The sequence below is a fragment of the Zosterops lateralis genome (assembly GCF_965231275.1).
Source record: "Zosterops lateralis genome assembly, contig: HAP1_HAP1_SCAFFOLD_49, whole genome shotgun sequence".
Taxonomy (NCBI): domain Eukaryota; kingdom Metazoa; phylum Chordata; class Aves; order Passeriformes; family Zosteropidae; genus Zosterops; species Zosterops lateralis.
The window spans coordinates 568690-587100 of NW_028154614.1; the positions used below are offsets into that span (position 1 = coordinate 568690).

The following is an 18411-nucleotide window of genomic DNA, read 5'->3' on the forward strand; positions in this document are numbered from 1 at the left end:
CCATTAACAGAAGAGATTCCCATGGAGGTAATGGGAGGGTGAACAGAGATAAGAATCAATGCCCCACTCGGTTTTAACAGCTGGCTTGTTATCAGAAAGGCACTTGCACCCTCCCTCCTGGAGATACAACAGATAAAGAAAAAACACCTCCCCAGCCAGGTTCCAAAACATGGAATAGAATAAACTTTTTTCCTTTTTTTTTTTTTCTTTTTTCTTTTTTGTTTGTTTGTTTGTTTGTTTGTTTGTTTTGTTAGAAAACCCAAGACACCCTTCATGGCTGACAGAAATTAGACTTTGTCCCCAGGCCCTGCCCACCATGTCCCTCATCCAAGCCCTGGCACTCCTATGGATCAGGAACAGTGTGGCCAGCAGGAGCAGGGCAGAGATTCTTCCCCTGTGCTGGGCACTGCTTGAGGCAGCACCTCGAGTGCTGTGTCCAGTTCTGGGCCCCCCAATTTAGGAACAACATGGAGGGGCTGGAGCGTGTCCAGAGAAGGGAACAAGGCTGGGGAGGGCTCTGGAACACAAGTCCTGTGAGGAGCAGCTGAGGGAGCTGGGCTTGTTTCTCCTGGACAAGAGGAGGCCCAGGGGAGACAAGGCAGTGTCAGGGCACAGCTTGGACTTGATGATGTCCAAGGTGATTTGCAGCCTTGCTGATTGTGTGATTCTCTGAAAGCAGCCTTGCAGCAGTGTCAGGATGAGGCCTGGGCCTCCTCTTCAGAAGGTGCAGCAGCCCAGGTCCCTCAGCTTCTCCTGACAGCCCCAAAGCCCATCCTGTCAGTCCTGCAGAGCCTCTGCAGCTCCTCCTCATGGCCCACAACAGGAGCCCCACAGCCAGACACAGCAGCCCAGATGTGCCCCCCTGGCCTGGGGTGCCTCTGGCAAGGGAGCAGCCCCAGGCACTGCAGGAGCCTGCAGACAATTCCTGAAGCCCTTGGAGGATGATCCTGCTCCCCAAGGGACGTTCCCATGGTGCCAAGTCAGGAACTGCAATGGGGAGTGGGGCCAGAGAGGAAAGGGCAACCAGGGATGGGCTGTTTGCAGGGGAGGGAACAAGGGAAGGCCACAGGAAGAAATTTGTGCCAGGGAAGGGTAAAGAAAGCCAAGATGAAACAAAGGAAATGCTGAGGGCAGTCTGGGGGTGGCTGCCAGGCAGCCCTGGCTCTGACCGACAACATCTGCAGTGGCACAGGAAACTCAGAGCTGATGGGAACAAACTCTCTGTGTGACTTGAGAGGCCACGCCAAAGCTGAGTGGTTTCCCTGCTGTGGCCCAGCCCTTCCTGGCCCCAGGGGCTGATGGCATTTGTGCTCCCTCAGGTTCATCTCCCCACACCAACAGCATGGGGGTGCTGAGGCCTGCTCTGGGCAGTGCAAACAGGGGCTCCTGAGGCAGTGCTGCCGTGTCTGTGCCTGCAAGGATGCGGCCCCTGTGTGAGCTGGGGGAGAGGCCAGGGCTGCCCAGGGGGGATGTTGTTGGCAGGTGCATGAGGACGCTCTGGGACGCTGCCCTGGGGTGTCCAGCGCAGTGGGGATGGATCAGGCCCTGCTCTGCTGCTCCTTCCCGTCTCCCCCAGGGCCCTTGCAGAGCCCCAGCCCTGCTGTTTTCCCCCAGCCTGCCTAGGGCCAGCCTGGGGCTGCTCCCGGGGCTTTTCTGTGCTGAGCATTGGCCTGGGCGTGTTCTGGAGAGAGCCTGGGCAAGGAGCCTGGACCCCATTCGTAGGCTGCAATCCAAGATGGAACCAAAGCAATGTATTCCATTGCCATCTGTGAGAACCAGGTGGGGCAGTGTTCTTTATCTCTTCCGTGGCCCATCCCTCATAACTCCGGGGATTATCTTCTTTTAATGGCCTGCCTGTTAAAACCAGGTGGGGCAGTGTTCTTTATCTCTTCCATCCCCCATCCTCCCTCCAGGGGCTTATCTTCTGTTAATGGGCCATTGATGTTCACTGCATGACTGAGAAAAGTAACATCATCCCATTGGGAGATGCTTCACCCAGAGGGAGGAGCCAAGCATTCCTACCTGGATATAATCTCAGATTCAGCACACCAGAAGCAGCCTGTTTCCACTGGATTCCCAGAGGAGCACCAGACCCATCTGCACCATCACTGGATTTTCAGAGGAAAACTACACCCTTCTACAAAATCTTTACTTCAAGAAAACCATAAGTGTAACTCCAGGAGGACTGCCGCCCCAATTTGATTGGACTGCTACCAACACTCCTAACTAACTGGGTGTCAGGTTGTATTCTGACTCTGTCTGTTGCTTTGGGTTTTTTTTTACTACTGCATTTTTAGTTTAATTTTTTATTTTTTACTTTAGGCTGCAAGGAACTGGAAGATGCCCTGGGACAGCCAGGCAGGTGAGAAGGAAGTCAGTGCCCCTTTCCCCCTCTCTCCTGCTCCATCTCCCAGCCCAGCACGGCCCCCGGCTGCAGGACAACCCTGCTGCCAACGCCTTCATGCCAGAGATGGACTGGGGGGATCTCCTTCCCCTTCCCTCTGGCACAGAGGCAAATCCCATCCTCTCCTTGTCCTTCCTCCTCCAGACAAGAAGCTGAGAATGGAGACCAGGGAGGACAAATCCCCACAGCAAACCCTTGTGGAAGAGGCTGTTTTGAGCGGCTCCACATCACAAGAATCCAACAGGGAGGAAAAGCCCCAGAGATCCTGCAGGAGGAGGAGCTCTAAAGCCATCCCAGGGGGCTCTGAGGAGCAAAGACCCACCCAATTCCAGGAAGGTGGACAGAGCTTCAGCCAGGGCTCTGAGCTGGTCCATGAGAAGCTTCATGATGGGGAGAAGCCCCACAAGTGCTTGGAGTGTGGGAAGAGCTTCAGCTGGAGGTCCCAACTGATCAGCCACCAGAGGATCCACACTGGGGAGAGGCCCTATGAGTGTTCTCAGTGTAGGAAGAGGTTTCAGACCAGCTCCACTCTCCTCAGGCACCAGCGGATTCACACTGAGGAGAGGCCCTTCCGCTGCCCCGACTGCAGGAAGGGCTTCAAGCACAACTCCCACCTCATCAGGCACCGGCGCATCCACACTGGGGAGAGGCCCCACGAGTGTGGAGAATGTGGGATGAGCTTCAGCAGAATCTCCCACCTGATCAGCCACCAGAGGATCCACACCAGGGAACGGCCCTACCAGTGTGAGCAGTGTGGGAAGAGCTTCAGCCAGCGCTCCAATCTGATCCACCACCAGAACACCCACGCTGAGGAAAGGCCATACAAGTGTGGGGAATGTGGGAAGGGCTTCAACCAGAGGTTCCAGCTGATCAGACACCAAATGAGCCACACTGGGGAGAGGCCCTATGAGTGTTCTGAGTGTGGGAAGAGGTTTCAGACCAGCTCCACTCTCCTCAAGCACCAGCGGATTCACAGAGAGGAGAGGCCCTTCCGCTGCCCCGACTGCAGGAAGGGCTTCAAGCAAAACTCCCACCTCGTCACCCACCGGCGCATCCACACTGGGGAGAGGCCCCACGAGTGTCCCCAGTGTGGGAAGAGCTTCACCAGGAGCTCTCACTTGACCCAACACCAACGGATGCACTTGTAAGGGAAGACCCGAGAGTGTCCTGACTGTGGGAAGAGCATAATTTGAGTCTCCACCCTCATCCCCCATGAGAGGACTCACATTGGGAAGAACCCTGGTGACCCATATTCCCTGTGATCCATGCTGGGAGGAAACCTGTCCCTTTCCCTGCCCCTGGCAATGATGTGAGGTGGGACTTAGGTATGTGAGAGTCTGGCCATGGCCCTGTCATTGTATTTGATCCCATTTCAGGTCATTTCCAAGGACAGGAAAAGAACTCTCTATCTCTCCCAAGGAAAAGGGTGTCCTATCCAGGCAGGAGGAAATATATGGGTGTGAAGAGCCAGTTGATCTTGTTGTAGTTTTCCCTCTATATAGTTTGTCTTATCCCTTCTTTTATCACTGTTTTTTCTTTTCCAGTTTGTTGCTTATCTTGCTGCTGTTCCCAGTAAATTCCTCTTATCCCAGCCTGGGGTCTTTGCCTTTTGTACTTTCAATGGGAGGCTGGAGGGCAGCGAGCGGTGGCACGGTTTTAGCAGGAGCAGGAAATTGGGGAATCCCATTCCTAAAGCCCGTCCCGGGGAAACCGAGCATCACAGCTGGTGCCAGCCCTGGCTGCCCTGGCAACAGCCTTGGGAGCGGGTCCCTGGCTGGGGGCTGTGGGAACCTCTTCCCTCTGGGGCCCAGGGACAGGACTGCAGGGAACGGCTGGAGCTGACTCGGGGCAGCTTTGGCTTGGATCTCAGGAAAAGGATTTTCCCCCAGAGGCTGCTGGGCCACTGAACAGGCTGCACTGTTGCCCCTCACTGTGAAATCCTCTTCACTGATCAACAGAACCTTTAGCAGGGAGCTCAGTAAAAGACAGCACAATAATCTAGTACAGGAGCCCTGAAGATCTGCACATAGGAGAAAACAATGAACACAAAACAACCAAATACCAAACAGACACTAACAGCAAGAAGTCCAGGTTCCCTGAAATTGGAGAGTGAGCAGGAAGCGCTTGAGGATCTGGGGGATTTCCCAGAAGAACTGGCCCAGGGCATTGCCATGGCACAGGGGCAGGGAAAATGTATTGGCTGTGTGCAGGAGAGCATTGAGAAAGGCACTGGCCCAGGCAGCTGCTGCCATGTGGGCACAAGCTCTGCTGCCCAGGAGGGTCCCGTAGTGCAGGGGTTTGCAGATGGACACGTAGCGGTCGTAGCACATGATGGTCAGCAGGAAATACTCTGTTATAGTGAATAAAACAAACAAACAAAAAAAATACTTGAGCAGCACATGCAGTGTAGGAGATGGTCCTGATGTCCCAGAGGGAATTGTGCCGCGTGTCTGCCAATGCCAGCAGGAGGAAGAGGCTGATGGAGCTGCTGTTGGACATTTGCTATGGCTGGACATGGGAACCTGTCAATGGCTAAGGGACAGTGACAAGTCAGGACAGGCTGCTTTGAGCCCAGCCTAGGCCATTTCCTGTAGACTGTCCTGCAGGTGTTGGTGTTTTTGGTGCTGACCCTGACTGCTGACAAAACAGCAACACATTCACTTCAGAGCTGCACTGGGTTGATGCACAAGATGGCGGATGGGGCGGAGGGAGCCACACACAAGATGGCGGATGGGGCTGAGGCAGCCACACACAAGATGGCGGAAGTCGCCGAGGCAGACACACACAAGATGGCAAATGAGCCTGAGGCAGACACACACAAAATGGTGGATGGGGCTGAGGCAGACACACACAAGATGGCGGATGAGCCTGAGGCAGACACACACAAGATGGCGGATGGGGCTGAGGCAGACACATACAAGATGGCGGCCAGAGCTGAGGTAGCCATACACAAGATGGCGGATGGGGCTGAGGCAGACACACACAAGATGGCGGATGGGGCTGAGGCAGACACACACAAGATGGCGGATGGGGCTGAGGCGGGGCCTCCCAGCACGGTCTGCGGCCCCTGCCAGCCCAGCTCCAGCCCGGGAGCCACGCGGGGCAGCGAGAGTCCTTCCCTTCAGCCCTTTGTTGAACAGGACATTAACAGACACCCGGGAAATGGGCACGATGTGGCACATTTGCTCTGTGCACACAAACATAGACCAGCCAGTTTGGAATGTCAGCTGGCAGTATTTTGATGTCAAGGCAATTCAAATTGGTGAAAATAGGAAAAAACTGCAGGCACTGAACATTTTAAAATAAAGGCTTTTATTGTTTCTTCAAAAGAGGGCCAAAAGCATTTCCTGTGCAGATGGACTCTGTTTAGCATCAAGAAGCATCACAAGTGGTTTGGTCCAGGCAGGAGTCACAGTGACTGTGAGGGGATGAAAACGGAGATGGATCTGCTGGAGGCGGATGGTGCAATGGCTGCTCACCCGCAATGTGTATCCCTCAGGGGACCTATTTCTTTAGAACACCATGAAGACTACAGAGAACTGAAATACAAACCAAAACTGCAGCAGGAAGCCCAGTGCACTTTAGGTTGTTCTCCATGAGACTCTCCAAGCTGAGCACGGCCATTCTGTTCAGCAGACGCACAGGCAGGGGCTCCTTGGAGCGCTGCTCTGGCACCCGTTCTTTGGAGTAGGGGATTGCAGGGGAAAAACAAGAGAAGCCCATCCACTACTGAAGAGGAGCAGTCACTGACAGGAACCAGTGGGTTAAGAAACGTGAGGGGGAAAAAAGGCAAAATTGTGAGGTGACAAGTGTGAGAAATGGGAGTGGGAAAAGTAGAGAAGTGTGAGGGAAGAAAAGGGTAGGAAACTTGAGTGGGAAAGGGTGAGAGAACTGAGAGGAAAATGGTGAGAAATGTGAGTGAAAATAGGAGGGGAAGGTGAGAGGAGGAAAAGGCAGGAAATACGGTGGGAAAATTCTAAGAAACGTGACTGGAAAAGGGTGAGAAGCAACAGGGAAAAAATGGAGGGAAATGTGAGGGGAAGAGAGTGAGAAACTTTACTGGCAAAGAGAGAGAAACAGGCAGGAAATGTGAGGGGAACATTGTGAGAATCCTGAGGGGAAAAGAGTGAGAAACCAGAGGGCAGAGAAAGGCAGAAAACAAGAGGGGGGGAAAAGGGTGGGAAATCTGATGGGAAAAGTTTCAGCAAACAGGAGTGAAAAAAGGCCACAAATGCAAGAGGAAAAGTATAAAGAACATGAGGGGGAAAGAATGATAAAAGTGAGGGGGAAAGTGTGAGAGATGTCAGAGGAAAAATTTAGAATCATGAGGACAAAAGTGAGAAACGCGAGGAGAAAACTTGGAGCAAAATGACTGAGAAAAGGAGAGAAACGTGAGGGGAGAAAAGGGAAGGATAAGTGAGGGAAAAATTGTGAGAAACATGAGGAAAGAAACAAAAGCAGGAAACAGTGGGAAGGTGGGGAAATGTGAGAGGTAAAGTGTGAGGAAGGGGAGCTGAAAAGGGTGGGGAAAATGAGTAAAATTTGGCAGGCAAACATGAGAGGAAAACTGTGAGACTCGAGAGGGGGAAGGGGTGGAAATGTGAGAGGGAAAAGAGCAGGAAATGTGAAGAAAGAAAAGGAGAGAAGGCAGTATTGGCATAAGAGCTGAAATAATTCCTAACACATTCTCCTATGCATTTGCCCATTGATTGCACAAGCCCAGGGCTTCTCTGTATGTCCGTCTCCACCTGTGCCTTGATTCCTGTTTGGAAGCAGTAGAAGTGGCAGGATGTGCCCAGCAGCAGGAGCTGCTCCAAGCTGGGAAGGTGCCAGGTGGTGCTGATTTCCAGACGCTTCTGTGTCCCAGGTGAGGCCAAGGCCAGGGGGAGAAAGGAGGCATGACTTTATTTCAGTGCTGGGTGCATGAAGAATCACTTTTCTAACACAGGTGCTCACTCAGAAATCTCACCTACTAATTTGTGACCATGGAAAGAAGACCTGCTCATTACTTTGCTGAAACTCACAGGCTAAACATTCCCTCAAATTAGTTGACATATTTAAATCACTACTCCGAAGTTACTGACAGGAGAGTAGGGCTCTCTTCAGGGTCTCTGGTGGTCATTTGGGGAACATCCCATTCCTCCAATTCTCCTCTGATGCTCAAGAGCCTCCTACAACCACTTTACTTCCCTTGAATGCATTCCAGCTTCCTTCTTAGGAGGACTACTCTATTCTCAAGGCTAAGGTAGCCACTTGCACACATCAGTCACTGTGCTGGGGGAATAGAGGGCTCAACACTGTCTGTTAATGCAAAGGGAATTCATGATTTGTTACAGTTCAACATTTTCTCAACACCTTCCTTCTCTGGGAATTGCTCACAAGGATTTCCTCAATTTACCATGAAAGTGTTTTTGCTTTCTGAAGCCACCTTGTGTCTTTTCTTCAGCAATTCAAAAAGAAAAGACCAATTGCCTCCTGAAACTCTTCTGCTCCCTTCCAAATCAGTTCACTGCTCAAGCACAAGGCACAGGCTCATCCCTGATTCCCTCAGTGAGATAAGAGGTAATATTTTGCTGCAGCCAAAAAATTACTAGAAAAAAGAAAGAAGGATTTTGTGGTACGTGTTGTTATTTAGGGTTTGTATTTGTTCTAGTTAATTTGCTGGGTGTTGCTGTGAGCTGGGAGAGGGGCCAGGTTGAAGACCAGACCAAAAGGGAAGTAGGATAAGAGGGGAGGGGACAAAAAAGGAGGCAGAGGGGAGAGAATATAAGTTCCCTAGTACCCAGCCAAAGGGAAAGGGGACACGGTTCACCCTGGGCTGGGCAAGACAATAAAAAGCAGCATTCTGTGTGAGTGTGTGTTGTGTGTGTGTTTGGCTCTTGGGAGAGCGAGATACACACCCAGCTCAGGTGAATCCTGACTAAGAAACAGTTCTCTTTTGCTTGGATGACTTTGTCCCCATTTAATTTCATCCAAGACTTGGCTCCTTTCTAACACCTCTCTCCCAGCAGCTCAGGGCTGTGTTGCACAGCGCTTGCTGTGTGCCAGAGAGCACAAAGCAGGCTGGGCTGGTGCCCCTGAATATTTCTGCAGAGCACTCTGCATTTCAGCCCTTTGCTCTGGCCCTGGAGTGCAGAGCTCCAGGAGTGCAGGCGCTTCCTGGCAGAGCTGTGTGAGGCCCTTTTGTGCTGCAGATGTGACCTGCCAAGCTGTCCCTGCCTCCCGCTGGCCTCGGTTCCCCCGGGAGGCAGAAGCGCCGTGCCTGAAGGACGCTGCCCTGTGCTGGAGCCTGCGGAGCAGCCCGGCTCCCTCGCTGTGCCCAGAGTGCTGCACACACTGCTCACCTTTGCCAGGAGTGCCAGGGCAGCCGGCACAAGAGTAGGAATCCTCAGGCAGGCCTGCAGCCCTGGGCTGTGCTGTGCCTTTCTCTCCTCCTGTGCAGACTGCGGGCGGCCAATGCCACCAGTCTGGGCTGTGCCCGGCACGGCTGCGCTTCCCCTCGGGAGCAGCCGGCTGCCAGCTGGGCTCTGAGAGCGCAGCATTCGCCCACGGCCACCAAGAGGCCCCCAGGGCCGGGCTGCTGCCTCTTGCAGCTCCAAGGGCCTCCTTCCAGCCTGCCCCTGCCCAGGCTCAGGCTGCTCCGGGCTCTGCCAGGGCTCTGCTGGGGCTCCAGCCTGGCCAAGGCGGGGCCTGCTCTCACCTGGCGCCCGCTGACAGCTCTGCACCAGCTCTGCGCCTTTCCCAGCAGCCTCCCTGACCTTGCTGCTTTCTCACTGGGGCAAAACTCTCCTCCGGACACAGAGACTGCACTTAGGGATACAAATCCAAGTGGCAGGAACTCAAATGCTCTCCATTCAGACCTCAAGGCCTGCAGATGCACAGGGTGTTTGGGCTGCCCCACTCGTCCTTTGGTTCTGCCTGCAAATGCCACTGCCCTTTCTGCCTCAAACACAAGTGCCACAGCTGGGTAAAACCCAGCCAGTGGGCCACATTCCAAAGGCCCTGTGGTCTGGAGAGGATGACTGAAGAAGAGCCTTCCCTACTTTCCAACCATACCTAAGAAGCCCTCAATATCATTTTCCACCTCTTAAGTTCGGAAGGAAATGTTGAGCTTTCTGAAAGGCTCAGAAGGAGGGCAATCTTTGAAAGGAGTTGAGATTTCACAAACTTTATTTGTTTACAATCAATGCTAATATCATAGGCTTCTATCTTACGCTACAATACTACGGAACAATCTTAACTAGAATCCTAACTAGAACCCTAGTCTAAATTTTTTCTCTGGACTGGTGATGGGCCAATCTGTTCTAATGTTGCTGTCTCATCCTTCTTCTCCTGTCCTTCCACTCCTTCACCGTCATGATCAGTGGCACCAGGCTGGAGGTCGGCTTGGTGAGAGTTACAAATGGATGCTGCACAAAGGAAACAAAACCCAACAATAAGCCAATACTTTCCAAGGTTAGAGCCACAAAAGCAGGGGAATGTTTTTTAAATGGAAAAGGGATTGAGTCAGAGTAGGACTAAGAACCAACAGTGAGGCAGCAGTGGCAGAGTTTGCTGCAAGAGCTGCTAAGTGCCCCAGCCCTGGAAAGATTTCAGGTCTGAGCATCCTGATCTCTTTCAAGATGCCCCTGCTCACTGCAGGACACTTGGACCAGATGAGCTTTCCAGGTCCCTGCCAGCCCAGCCCAGTCTGGGACTCCTGGCTGTTTGCATTTGAACAGCACCAAGAGTGGAGGTGAGGAGGAGGGGGCTCATCTGATGCCTTGCACTTGAGTGGAGGAGGAGCCCATCCCTGGGACACTGTTTCCCTGCAGCCCCTTGGCATTTTACCTGCAGCAGCTCCTGGGCAGACCAGCGCCGCGCCTCGTCTGTCTGCAGGCAGCAGCTCAGGAAGTCCCGCAGCAAAGGGGAGAGGAGCTTGGGCTGCTGCAGCTCTGGGGTCCCTTTGGTGGCTATCAGGAGCTGAGCCTGGAGAAAAAGGAAACACCAGTCTCTCAGCTGCTTCTTTCACCTCTGGAACTGCTCTCCCACATCCCATTGTTCAAGCTGCACTCTGCAGTGGCAGTTTCTGCCGTGGCACAGAGGCAGAGAGGACTTTCCTGGACCAGCAAAAACCCAAAGCCCGATGCAGCCACAGCTTTTCCAACACGCAGCAGATCTTGCCTTGGCAGCTGATTTCATTGACTGACCTTGTTAGTGGAAACTACATCAGCAAAAGCCCCTTTGCTTCTCTGAGGATTCACCTGACCAGCTTGACAGGCTATTTGGAAGAGAGACTTTGCTCTACTAACTCACTCTACTATTTCCAAGGATTATTACATGCAAAGCATCTCTGCAGTGCTTGTTGGTCCCTAAAGCACAGCTGCCATCAAACAAAATTCATCAAGCTTTTTGCTTGGTTCTTTGTCTCCAAACCACTCTTTCAGAAACTTGGTTGGTTTTAGGTTTCTTCCCTTCATTTCAGGAAAGAGAACAGCAGCTCTAAGATGGTTGTTTCCTGTTAGTGGGGCCATCTATGTGGCCAAAAGAGCTGGAACAACTTCTAAGCCAAAGCCAAATGTTGCCTGAGAAGGGAGATTGTTTGCCTGGGGTAAGGCTTGAGCTCCCCCAGTGATGCAACCAAAACTCCAGCAGATGCTGATGTGCTGCAGGGACATTTTCAGAAAGGGACCGTGGTGGAAGTAGTTCCAGCAGATGGCAATGGGATTTTGTCCAATGGCACACAGAAGGTGGGCTGGGGGAGAAAGGCAGCGGGATCAGAGAGTATTTACACCTTACCGAGCGAGGAGTTTCATTAGAGTAGGGAGGTTCTCCTTCCACCATTTCAATGGCCATGATCCCAAATGCCCAGATGTCAATTTTGGGGCCATATGGGTGACCTTTCACCAGCTCAGGTGCTCTCCACCAGTAACTGCCGACCTCTGAGCTCCGTCTACTCTGCTCAGGGGTGAGTAAAGCAGACACGCCAAAATCAGCTGGGGAGAAAGCAAAAGACTGTTTTGATTTGAATCCTGTGCAATTAGGAAAGCAAGCAAAAGAATTGCCCAGTAGAAGTTGGAGAATGTGCCATTGAATCTCCTGCAACAGTCCCTGCTCTGTTTCCTCAGGACTTTAGCCAAGGAAATATGGCATTGGCTACTTCCAAAATCCCCACATTTTTTACACTGCCTCCAGCAGTGGCTTTTGTTGCCCTGAAGCTTTAGACTTGTAGCTCCCTCTCTCTGGAAGGGACACACACAGAGCAATGCCACTCTGGACTGCTTGTTCCCTGCCATAGCTCTGTGCACGTTGCAACCGTGTGGTCAGCTCACAGCAGGGCTCCCTGCACTGCCACCAGCACCATTTTTGGGGAGCTGGCAGTCACTCCAAAGCAGCCCCACACCCCCCCTATCCCTGGAATGCTGCACCTGACCAAGAATATACTGACCCAGCTTGACAGAGCCATCGGTTCTGAGGAGGATGTTGGGGCTCTTCAAGTCTCGGTGCATCACGTGGTGGGAGTGGAGGTAATTCAGTCGTTGGAGGCACTGAGAGAGAAACCAGCAACAGGAGGGCAAAAATCAGGCATGGGATTTCATCACACAAGAAAGGAAACAGCTCTCCAAGGTCCCCTCTCCAGGGGAATGGGGAGGAATGGCAGAACACAGTGCCATTGAGAGGAAGAGCTTGCTGCTCCAACACCAGCAGAGCAGCACCCTTCTAAAGAAAGGCATGTCAGCTTGTCAAAGAGCAACAGCAACTGCTGGTGTAGACTCTGCCCTGCAAACCAGCCAGGATGATGCTGCTGCAGTGGAGGTGCTCACAAGTCAAGAGCATTTTGGCTGCACTGCCAACCTTTTCAGCTGAGCACTGAGAGAAATGAGTCTCTCTTTTTTCTTTGCTGTTCCTTTCAAATGCTGCCACCACCACCTTTGCTTTTACAGGCAAGGAATGCAGTGCAGGCCAAAGTTTAGAGAGGTAAGATGGAGAAGAGGAAATACAAGAGCCAGAGTGAGAATGCAAGAGCAGGAGAGAAGAGGACAAGAACAGAGTGCAGTAAGTGCAGGGGCACTGGCAGGCAGTTCACGTGGGATGCTCTTGCTTGCCCAGAGCATTCCAGTGACACAGAAACAAAGCCTGGCCCATGGAATGGCTCCTGTTCTGAGCCCCTTTCCCAGACAGTCCTGCCCCAGCCCTGGGAAGCACAGCTGGGATCCCTGACTGACCTCCCGACTGACAATCTCTATCTCATCTTCTGTCATCTCAAACACCTTGACAGCGTCGAACAGAGTGCCTCCATCCATGAACTCCATCACCAGCCAGAGTTCTTCATGCACAAGGTAGCTGAAAGAAGGGAACAAAGCCATGCAGATGACTATGCAAACGTTGGTTTCTTGGCTTGATTCTTGTTTCTGGATCCCTTTGTGACAAGGACAGAATGAAAGGAATAGACATTCCCTCCAGGCTGGGCATTGTTTGCAGTCTGTGCAGTCTCAAGGAGAACAGCACATCCGTGAAAAAGGAGATGTTTTAGATGGCCAGCAGGCAAAAAGTGCAGTTTATTAACAGCCAAGATGAAAAACCTGTCACACGGGGTATTTCTGGAAATAAGCACCTAGTGTTCCTGGAATGGGCAGCCATGGAAAAGAGGGGCAACAATCCAAGGGAAATCCTCTCTAGGATGCTTCATCAACATTAAAGAAACCTTAAAAATCAATCCTGAGACAACATGGAGCCAGTGAGCTTACAGGGTATTGACTTAGTATGGCAGGGTTGATGCGGGTTTTTGAACAGTTTTTCAACTATGTATTTGAAAGCCAGGGAAGAGTCATGCAGACAAAATACACTCTCTTCCCATCCATTGGAGATGAGTAGAGAAATAATAATTACCCAGTAATTACCAGCTTTCTTTTCTGCCCGTGTCCAAAGTGGGTTTTTAACCTTGCATGCTTTTAGTATGGAAACAAACCCTCATGGGATGAAACCATGATCACTCACCTGTCTAAATAATTTACAATATAAGGATTCGTATTCATCTTCAGGACTCTGATTTCTGTTAGAATGTCTTCAATCATGAGTCCTTGAAGGTTGATTTTCTTGATGGCCACCTAGAATGACATTGAAAATCAGCAACTTTAGAAGTTGGTGGCACGAGACCACAACACACATGGGATGAGTGATTTAGCAATGACACGGGTGAGCCTTGCCAAAGTGCCTTGGGATTAGACAAAGGAGTCATTAGGAACTGACATTCCAACAGCTCATTTCTCTGCTCCTTTGGGGGCCACTTACAGGACACGTGGCCACTGACATTTTGCCTTGTCCACTTGTTAGCAATCATGTCTCAACTATCACCCCCAAAGCTCTGAGCACACTTTCTGTTTCTCTGTCTGCACTTCAGAAGAAGTAAAGCGTGCCTTGGTACTCTGTGGATACATCTTGGGCTACAGGCAGGGCTTGGGGCTTTTAGGGAGGCCTTGCAGATCTCTCCCTACGTGCAGTTCCCACGTGCAGCACTGCAGGTGGCTGAGGAACTGCCAGGAACATTCAGATGTATTTGCTGGCAGCCAGAAACGAGAATTCAGCACTCTGAAGCTGTTGGCCCAGAGAGCAGTGAGATGCTCTAAGGCAGCACCACTTTGTTGGAGCAATTGAGAGCCAGGGAGAGCGTCCGTCTCTGAAAGGAACCGCTGCCCTCCTTGCCTTCCTCCTGGCAGCTGAGCAGGACAAAGACTGTCCCAAATGCACTTGGCAGGCTGGCACCAGTCTGTGCTTCTTGTGCCTTTGCAGCACAGCTCTAGCCACAACTCCAGCCCCAGCTGACACAAGAGAGGAAAGCCCTGGAGAGCAGCAGGATCTGCAGGGGCTGTTGACATTTACCTCTCCTCCTGTGGCAGTGTCGACTGCTCTGCAAACATCTCCAAAACCCCTAGAAACAAAAGAGCAGCAAAGAAAGGAGAAGCCATTTAGATCTTGGAGTGAAAGCCAGCCCAGACAGGAGATGTCTGCTGGAAATGCCTCAAACCTGCAGCAGGCAGGAAGTGTCTGCCAGAAGGCAGATGATGCATTTTCCTCTCCAGTGCATGGGCACTGGACCTGTTCCTGAAGCACTGGGCTTTATTGCCTCAGCTCAAAAGGCCAGGTGATTCTTTGATCTCGAGTTTCAGTTTCTAAACTGGGCATTTTTTCTCCTGAGCACAGACTATTTCCTTCAGCAAACACTTGGCAAGAAATGTTCCTGAGAACTGTTATCTCACTGCTGTGGTTGGGGGTAGGTTGCTGTTTCTGGCAATGAAATACAAGTGTCTTTGACAATGCCTCCTGAGCACACTTACAAATTCTGGCTGGTACTGAGACATGGGGAAGACTAACCCAGTGTCTGAAGATGTTTGCAGCGTGCCTGACTTCACACTTGGTAGATATTCCAGCAGCAAATCACCTGCCCCATGACTGTGGAGAAGAAACTGTGGTTGGACTCACCCTCTGCCAACATTTTCCAGTTCAATGTATTTCCTGCGGGGATTTTCCACATTCACCATTTTCCCTGAAGGAAACAAAATGCAAGATGCTCACTTGAAAGCAGAGATCCCACCATACAAGAGATACAAAAGGCAGCCCCACTGGGGCTGTACAGTCTGGCCTTCTGAGTCCTTTGTGCTCAGCTGGGGAACACCAACAAGCACAACAAGACAGGCAGCTCTGCTGTAGAAGCAGGCCAGCACAGAGCCTGATTTTCCACAGGCCTTTGAAGAGATCTCTTGACAGAAAACAAAGCAGAGGGAGATGCATTCCCAAGAGAGGAGGGCACCTTCTCCACTTGCAGCAGTTGGCCAAGAGAATGCCTTTCCCTTTGTAAAGCAAAGCAGCTGATGCTGTAAGCAATGCCAAGGGGGCCTCCAGCAGCAGCAGGAGCCTGAGCCGTGATGAGCAGGCTGAGCTGGAAGATGCCCTTGGCCGTGGGCCAGGTGGAGAAGCACAGTGCTCCTCCTCCCCCTGAGAGCAGGGATCAGTCCCTGCCATTGCACTGGCCCTCTCAGCCCCGCACACGTGCCCATCTTCCCGCAGCGGGCAAGGGCAGCAAGGACAGCAGTGCTCCCTCCTCAGGGGCCGGCGGGACACGGACAGCTGCCCAGAGGAGATGCTGCCCCTGGCTGAGCCCAGCCCAGGCCATGCAGGAGCCGGCCCAGAGCAGGGGCTGCTGCCTCGGGGCAGCTCCGCGCTGCAGCGGCCGGGCGGCAGCGGGACTCTCCCAGCTCAGCAAGGCTCCAGCCTCTGCACTCACACCGGCCCTCAGGGCCAGGGCAGCCACCACAACAAAGCTGCCAAAGCCCCAGCACCAGCCCTGACAAGCCATGGCAACAAGGCACGGCCACACCCAGCCCCTTCCAAGCCGGGGACCCCATTCAGGACACAGCAGGGTTGGCTCTGAGCTCAGACACACCCAGGTGCACATCAAGGCCATTTTTGTGCCAACAGCTGATGGGAGACACAGAGTCACCTGGGCTCTGTTCTCAGCCCCTCCAGGTCTTATCTGAGAGCACAGCACTGGCAGCTCTTCTGGGCAAGAAGCAGATTCAATGACTTGTGCTGCAGAATCACAGAGGGCTTGATGTGTGTTCCTCGAGACTGATCTGAGCAGGGCTTGGGTCAATGGGCAGCATTCTAACAGTCATGGGAATGACTGGTAATCAGGGATGGAAAAGTGCCATGGATCTGAGGAATATACAGCAGAGGGGCTGGAGGCTTGCTCCTGAGAAATGCCTACAGTGCACTTTGATCTGATCAAGCCCCAGGGATGTGTTTCTTGGCCACATCTTTCTAAGAACAAAACTAGGATATTAAATACAGATTGTGATAAAATTATCTGTCTTTTCATTGTGGGCACAAAAAGAACACCTCTGTCTCTCTCTTTGTGTGTCACCTGATGTTCTTTCAAATGAGTTCTCACTGACAAAAATATAATATTATTAAAAAACAAAGAACCCCCAAAAAACTACAACAACAAAAACCCAAACGTGTAGATATAGTAGTGGTAATAAGAACAGTCATAAAAATTACACCAGTAAGAGACATGTGGCAGAACATCTCCTTCAGGACAGAGAAAAAAACTCTACTCAAAAAAATCCAGAAAAAACTGTACCCAAACTAAAACAAAAACCACAAGCAAGAAACAAAATGCCAAAACTAAAGAAATTCGCTGAAGTTTTTTGCCCTGGTGATGGGTGAGAAGTCAGGAGTCTAAGGAGAATTTAGGAAGCTAACCATTCTATCTAGTTTGGCCACTAGCACACAGTACTTGCCCAGATCATTTCCTAGGTCACAGCCTTCTGCTGATGCAAGAACAAGCCCTGCTTCTGCCCCACAGACAGGGAAGCTCAGGCAAAGCCCAGCACGTCCAAGCTGCCCTCAGAGGCAGCAGCAACACCCAGAGCACTCTCTTGCTGCCTTGGAGCACAGCATTTCCTGTGGGGAGCCCTAAATGCCCCTGGGACACCACAGTGAGGAGGATCATGTGGTCCAGCTGTGCTGACACGTGCACACAGTGCACTGTCCCTCAGAGAAGAAAGACACCAGACATACTCAGGAGCTCCAGGGAGTCATCCTCCACCTCCTGTTGCTGAGCAGCAGCTGTGTCACTGCTGGAGAGGAACCAACTGCCCGGGCTCCACTTCTGAGCTGGGGCAGCAAAGGCTCCTTTAGGTGACACTGCTGCTGCTGCTGCTGCTGCTGCTGCTGCAGGTTCAATGGAAGAGCCTCTGGAGATCTGAGACAACAAAGGAGTTTGTGTCAGAAAAGTGGCTGGCAGAGATTAGCCCCAGATCCCATTTCAAATGCAAGCCCTTAGGGAGGTGCTGTCAGCCACATGCAGGGCTCTGCCATGGGTTTTTTCTGATGTTCACTTCTCTAACTGGATGGGACAATCCCAAAGGCTGGTTTTACTCAAGTTCATAGCCAGATTCATTTTCCACTTCCTCCAAAATCCATTTGCATGGATTTTCTGAAGGATGACTGCCAAAATGACCATTCCATTCCTCTGAAAGAACTCTTTTCCTTCTCCAAGGGCTGCAGACACACTTGCAGCTCTTTGTTCAGATGTTCTACCTCCTCCCATGGAGTCCTCTTTCGTTTCACCACATTCAGAACGTGCCCAACCGGCAGCGCTTCTGCCTGGGACAGTTTCTGGTCCTCGCAGGAATCTCGGGGCTCCTCGCTGCCAGTCCCTTGATGGAAATCTCTGCAGGCTGCCAGGCGAGATGTCAACACTCCCACCTGGAGTCAAAGAGAACAAAGCAGTCAGAGAGTGCAGCTTGTCCCTGTCAGCCAAGAGTCATGGACTGTGAGGAAAGGGAGAGACCAGATTCACAAGGGATACAGACAGCTTCTTTCAAGATCCAGCTGGGTCACCGTCTTCACCTGCAAGAACCCCTCAAGAAACAAGGAGAGCAGGAACAGGCCAGCAGGAATGCCTTCCCATGACTGCTGGCCAAAAGGCCAAAGCACTAGTCCCCTGTCCAGGGCAGCAGCTGAGATTCAGCCCATCAGGGAGTGTCCTTCAGAGTGGCTGTGACAGACACTGGAGCAGGAGGGCACTCAGAGGCATCACCCCAGCCCCTGCTGCTCTGCTGGGGAAAAGCAAGAAGGGCAGAAAGCACCAGGTTGGTGACTGCAGTGGCTATGGCTCTTTCACTCACTGGTTCTTCTAGAGCCTCTTGCTCCTCAGGAAGATGAATCCTCTCTTCTCTTTCTCCTGGAATCTTAAATTCTTCCTCCAGCCTCTCATCCGTTGTCCTGATCCTCGCCTGGCTTTCCGGCAGCTCTGCCTGCAGCTCCTCACCAACGTTCTGTGGAGAATAAGGAAGAGGCACTTTCATGAGTGGAGTGGCTGCCACTCCTCCACTCACCTGGTTTTGGAGATTGTGCCTGAGATGATAGATATTCCAGTGATATTGAATTCTTCTCATCTCTTTGGTGTTCCTCTTCTTCACTCTCATGATGTCTCTTGGAAATAGGGACAGCTCAGCTTGTGC

General features: G+C 51.9%; 1 protein-coding gene across 1 annotated transcript in view; it reads right to left on the reverse strand.

Annotated features, from left to right (window-relative positions):
* Positions 1-17039, reverse strand: part of LOC310923362 (serine/threonine-protein kinase PAK 3-like) — a 288333-nt gene extending 271294 nt beyond the window's left edge. The window contains exons 1-2 of the mRNA XM_083885403.1: positions 16964-17039; positions 14864-14927 (exon numbers count right to left, since the gene is read on the reverse strand). Of these exons, the coding sequence (XP_083741529.1) occupies positions 14864-14922 (59 nt within the window). The 5' untranslated portion in view covers positions 14923-14927; positions 16964-17039. The remainder of the gene's footprint in view (positions 1-14863; positions 14928-16963) is intronic.
* Positions 17040-18411: the final 1372 nt, after the last annotated feature.